The 6,000-nt window shown below is 54.5% G+C and overlaps 2 protein-coding genes across 2 annotated transcripts in view; both read left to right on the forward strand.

Annotated features, from left to right (window-relative positions):
• Positions 1 to 6,000, forward strand: part of ATP5MC3 (ATP synthase membrane subunit c locus 3) — a 356,405-nt gene that overhangs the window by 20,182 nt on the left and 330,223 nt on the right. The window lies entirely within an intron of this gene.
• On the forward strand, positions 2,175 to 5,260 carry EVX2 (even-skipped homeobox 2). Its single transcript, XM_066323315.1, has 3 exons — positions 2,175 to 2,598; positions 3,807 to 4,063; positions 4,613 to 5,260. Exons 1-3 carry the CDS (start codon positions 2,175 to 2,177, stop codon positions 5,258 to 5,260), a joined length of 1,329 nt encoding a protein of 442 aa, XP_066179412.1.

The raw sequence follows: 6,000 nt of genomic DNA on the forward strand, positions 1-6,000 counted from the left end.
GCAGGCGCCTGCTCGGCCGCGCTCCGCGGGGCACCGCGGGGACACGCTCCGGCCCTCCGGGAGCGCCCCGCCGAGCCTCAGCCCCCGGCCCGGCCCGGGACCCCGCGGACCATCCGCGGCCTCGCGGCGGGCGCTCCGCTCCTCTCCCCGCCGCACCGGGCCGCTCCTCCGCCGCGCCCGCGGGCGAGGAAAAGTTGACATTTACTCTTGTCTGGTTTGGGGGCTGTAAAACGCAGGGCACCGTACTACGGTCTAAATTCACATTTCAAAGGGCTGACATAAAACTCTTATTAATAGAAGGCTGGATTTGGCAAACAACGTCTAGAATGTTCCTTAAATATTTGGTGTAATGTTTAGGGAGACTTTAACGTGTTATTGAAAAAAATCTGACAAGTATCCCATTTTCGAACTATGAATCATGCGCAAAAGCACAGGAACTTAGGAGATGCGTGTGACCAAGATTAGCAGGAACAGCTCTCCTCATTAAAAAAAAAAAAAAAAAAAAAAAAAAAAAAAAAAAAAAAAAAAAAAAAAAAAAGAAATAAAGAGAGAAAATATCAAACCCTCCTTTAATCACAGGAAACATTCGGGTGTTTCTCCGGGAGATGAAACTCATATTCCCAGGGTCTAAACACTAGACGATGTGGGTGAAAAAAAATCACGGGGAGAAAAAAAGGTTGGGCAGCTACCGAAGCGCACTCCAGAGATGCTAACGACAAAGGATTTATCTTCGTTTAAATGGTTGCCATCAGCGTCATTATTACTAGCAAAGTTACCACTGAAGGGAGACTTTCCGACTGTCACGTCTGCCGACCGCGGCAGCCCGTGTCTCCAGCAGCGCGGCGACGCTTGGCCCCGCGGCACCCGGCAAAGAACGGAGGGATGAGCTAACTGAGCCACAGGTAACTTTGGAGAGAGGGTGTTCAGGTGATGTTTCTGGTAGGTCGGAGCCTGTAGGCAGTAACCCCCCCATCCATCATTTAATTCTATGGTTATTTTTAAATTTTCAAATGACTCGGTTTTATTGGCGATGGGGAGGAAAGAAGCAGAGGGCTGGAGTGAAACCTGCCGGGAGAATGAAATGGATGCCCACGGAGTGTTTTAAATCACGAATGCATTTAATGTTCCCTAGTTATTTCCTTCCCTTATCATACCGTACAATAGCCACTATTTTCCCAGAGGGAAGAAAAATCCCGGGGTAGCTTCGTCGATAAGCAGGATTATAGAAAGTAAAAATGAGATAATATTTAGGATGCAACGAAGACAAAGATAATAGAGTTGTAATAAACTAGATTGTAGCAAATATTTTAGTCTCCAGGTAACTACTGTAGGTATATTTGAATCTAGGCAACAGTCTTATAAAGTCTGAGCGTAAGGTTAGCGCGCGTGAGGGGGTGCGTGGGGGTGTCAGTGTAAATTCCTAAATAAAAGTACAAATGTGGTCTGGAAATGGGAGGGAAAAGTAAAGAGATATCAGCGGCAGGAGGTTCTGGATGGTCTGGTCTTCTTCCAGCATTTTCTTGCGTTGCGATCTAAAATTCGCCTCCGAAATAATAATAAAGAAAAGCATTAGCTAATATTTAGCATGTAGTTCTGTCCGAGGACAAATGAGAAAGAAGCTGCATCATTAGGACCTAAAAGGCAACAAAACAAAAATCAGAGCATAATGATGCACCTAAATGAAGGGGGAAATGTTGCACAGCTCATTTTATTAATCAGACTGTCAATTCCACCCCAGAGGCCAAACCCCAGAGCAATTCAAGCAGGATCTGATCAAGCTAAGGACAGGAGCTTTACTCCTCACTTCTTGTCTTTCTTTCTTTCCACCTGGATATATTTGTCTGCTCTGAAGCCGCCTTCATTATCCACTGACAGGAGCTTGTATTTATTTGCTTATAAACCTGTTACAATAAATGATTATTCGAACAGCGTCATTCGTACCTTAATGACGAGCACCACTTTTTGATGAATGACATTTCGGGCTAGAAAGGATGTATGGGTCATTTTGACCAGTCATTCCCTCGCTTTGGCATCCCACAATTTTTACACCTCCCTCAAAAACAGATAATAATATTTAGAGACACTTGCCGGGCTGAATGTGAATTAGCCCCTGCTGCAGCTCATCATTAGTACAGGACCAGCCCTGCAACTTTGACATTTTTTATAAAGCTGAGATGATGGAAAGAATAAGAAAAGAGATGATCCTGATGGAGAGAGGGCTGCACAGCCCTACAGCTGGCAAAAGGCTCTCGAATTTGTCAGACTCAGCTGGAAATGCGGTGTTGGAGGCCCTTGAAAATTCTCCGCACAGTGGTCGCCTCAGCCCGAGACTGACTGCCGCCTCCCTGCACAGCGCTATAGGGGACATCTCCGCCAAAGGCAAATTTGAAATAGACACTTTATTCAATCTCCAGCATCCAAGCAGTGAAAGCACTGTCTCCTCCGAAATCCCGCCGTCGGAAAGCAGGAAGAAAATCAGCCTTTATTCCGAAGTTGCTCAAGAGGCAGATATGAACAGTGATGTGGAGGTGGGCTGCTCCGCGCTCCGCTCCCCGGCCAGCCTGACTTCCTCCCAGCTGAAGGAAAACAGTAACAAAGGTAACTCTTCCTTTATCATCTTCATCTAAGCCCCGCACTTTGCCAACCGGCTTTAAAAACCAGAGGAAACCCACCGCCACCTCCAAAGTTGCTGGCCTCTGCATCGGCGCTCTCTCTTATGCGAAGACAGAGCTCCAGGCTGTAAAATATTATTGCAATTACTGCGCTACCCCAATAGCCGAGATACACTGTCCGGGCAGCTCCTGTGCCGGTGCCTTCGTGTGTGTGTGTGTGTGTGTGTGCATGCCCAAATCCATTGATATGTAGATAAATATCCAGAATATATGTGGGCACAAATATCCACCCACCTATATTTAGGCAAAGCTTTCTCCGTGTATTTCCCCGCGCTCTTGGAGCTCTCGGCATCTCTTGAGCTGTATATGAGTGTATACACATAGATTAAATTAGAGAGAGGGAGAGAGGGGGGAATGCGAGGAAACTGCCCGCAATTGACTGTGTGTGTCCTTCTCTGTGTATAGGCAACGTGCTGTCTGTGTCCACTTCGGGCTAATTTGGCATTGTTCACTTTTCCTATGCTTGTGAGAGGCGTTTTGAAACAGCCTCGTCTCCTTCCCCGTTCTTTGCGGGGCAAAGATGGACGGTGGCTGTTACTATAGCTGGAGGTGGAGGTTGCTGTTACTGGGGAGGTGGAGGCAGATGAACGGTGGATTTCCTAGGGGCCACAGTGCATGCCTTTTTCGTCAAATGTGCCAGAGAAAGGAAGGGATGCTCGACGTAACCCTAGAGAGAAAGAGGGAGAGAGAAAAAAAAAAAAAAAAAAAAAAAGGAGAGAGAGAGAGAGAGAAAAAGGGGGGCTTTATGGCTGCTTTTATTTTGTGTGTCTCAAACGAAAGGAAAGAACGGCAGTCGAAGGGGAACAGGCTAGAGCCGAGCCCGGGCCCCGAGCCACGGCCCGCGCCCTCGCCTGCTCTCCCCTGAGCTCGTCTGCCCTGCAGTCTCCAAGCCCGCCCCATCTGAAAATAAAGCAGTTCCGAAGGATTAAAAAACCCCAACCCAACCTGCCAACCAAACAATAACCAACAAACAACCTCCAGATCCAAATTTATCGATTCTGTTAGCAGCAGGGATTTGTGAGAATGACAGCTGGCCTTGAGCACGGGTGTAGCGGGCCCGGTCGGGCCTGGCCGGGAGGACTGGGGGGCCAGACCGAGTGTCCCGCTCTCAACCACCGCGCCCTCGCCCCGCAGGCTACGCGGAGAGCAGCCCGACGCCCAGCGCCCCCGCCGCCGCCGCCGCCCCCGCCGCGGCCATCGGCAGCCTGCACAGCGGCGGCGCGCTGGGCGCCTCGGCCGCGGGGGCCGACCAGGTGCGCCGCTACCGCACCGCCTTCACCCGGGAGCAGATCGCCCGCCTGGAGAAGGAGTTTTACCGCGAGAACTACGTGTCGCGGCCGCGGCGCTGCGAGCTGGCCGCCGCCCTCAATCTCCCCGAAACCACCATCAAGGTACGCCGCGTTCCGCGCCCCGCAGAGCCTCGGCTGGCCCGAGCGGGCCCGCGGTGCCCCGGCCGGCTGCGCTCTCCGGCTGAAGGACTCGCAGGGCCCGCAGCTATGAGCACCACTCGTGCTCGTTTGCTTTTCTGCATCCAACACTTTTCCTTCTCTTTTTGAAAAGTTGTTGTTATAAAAAGCTGTCGTTTTTATTTTCCTCGGCAGCCTTTATCGCGTTACGCTATTTCCTAAAGTGAAGAGGGGAGAGAATAGACGTATGGGGAATGAATGAGCGTCAGTACCGTGAAGACTGAGCAGGGAGGAGGGGATGATTCGAAGGGAAAACATTTATTCGGTTCGAAGGGGTCCTCTCGAGTAGAGGGAGGGCCGTACCCACCGCTTCCCTCGGGCAAGGTCACGGGAGACCGCTCCGGGAGGGAGAGGGGTCGCCTAGAAGCCTTGGCGATACGTGTCGGTGGGCGCCCGCCGGTGTCCGCGAGAACGGCTGCGGCGGGGCGCGGAGTGCGGCGGAGCTGAGGCCGGCCTGTGCTTGTATCCCCGCAGGTGTGGTTCCAGAACCGGCGGATGAAGGACAAGCGGCAGCGCCTGGCCATGTCTTGGCCCCACCCGGCCGACCCCAGCTTCTACACCTACATGATGACCCACGCTGCGGCCACGGGCAGCCTGCCCTACCCTTTCCATTCCCACGTTCCGCTCCACTATTACCCGCACGTCGGGGTCACGGCTGCCGCCGCCGCCGCCGCCGCCTCGGGGGCCGCGGCCGCGCCCTTCGCCACCTCCATCCGCCCGCTGGACACTTTCCGCGCTCTCTCGCACCCCTACTCCCGCCCGGAGCTGCTCTGCAGTTTCCGACACCCCGGCCTCTACCAGACGCCGGCCGCCGCCGGCCTCAACAGCAGCGCGGCCGCCTCGGCGGCGGCGGCGGCGGCAGCGGCGGCGGCGGCGGCGGCGGGCTCGGGGCCGCCGGGGGGCTCGGCGCCCTGCTCCTGCCTCAGCTGCCACAGCAGCCAGACGGCGGCGGCGGCGGCGGCCTCGGCGCTGGGCTCGCGGGGCGGCGCGGCCGCCGACTTCCCGTGCACGGCGGCGGGGCAGCGCTCCGAGAGCGGCTTCCTGCCCTACTCGGCCGCCGTGCTCAGCAAGGCCGCGGTGGCCTCGCCGGACCAGCGGGAGGAGGCGCCGCTCACCAGATAACAAGCCCGGCCCGAGCCCGGGGCTGTTTTGTAGAGGGAGTCGCGGGGGGATGGGGAGGTCGGGGCGGGGGGCGCCCCCGCGCTCGGCCAAAAAGTTGTGTCTATTTTTTTATTGCTGACCGCCCCGCCGCGGTGGGGCGCGGAACCGGCGGGGAGGGCGCTCCGCGGCTCCTGCGCCCCCGCGGAGGCGGCCCCGCCGTGCTCGCTGCCGGGCGCTGCCGGGCGGCGCGGGGTGCAGGCAACCGGGCCCGTGGGGGCAGGGAGGGGCAGCCGGCGGAAGGGAATGTGTTTCTGGCCTTATTTAATTTTTATTATTATTATTGTTATTATTATTATTATTTCGGTTTGAGTTCGAGTAAATGGGAAATGTCTCGAGTATTTCCGTACGACGAGCGGTAGCTAATGAGGCAGCCGCGTCCGGGCCAGTAACGGGAAGGGAAGTGTGACATTGTCAGGATGGGGAGAGGCATTTTTAAGATCACGCTTTCTAACTACCATATTCCACGCTATCTGGGAAATACTTGAATCTCTCTAGGTGTAGGCTGTTGTCCTGAAGCATTTACCTTCCAGACACTTTTCTAAATTTAATTCTTTTTCTCGACGTCTTTTTCTTCTCTCGGTCAAACGGCTCTTGGATTTATTTCTCACGCATCTCTATCGCGCCTTTGCCTCTGAAAAGCCACCGCTGGGTAACTGAGACCTGCTAAACCAAACCACTGCTACTGGAGGGACTTCCTTGAA

Source organism: Sylvia atricapilla, chromosome 7, assembly GCF_009819655.1.
Source record: "Sylvia atricapilla isolate bSylAtr1 chromosome 7, bSylAtr1.pri, whole genome shotgun sequence".
Taxonomy (NCBI): Eukaryota; Metazoa; Chordata; class Aves; order Passeriformes; family Sylviidae; genus Sylvia; species Sylvia atricapilla.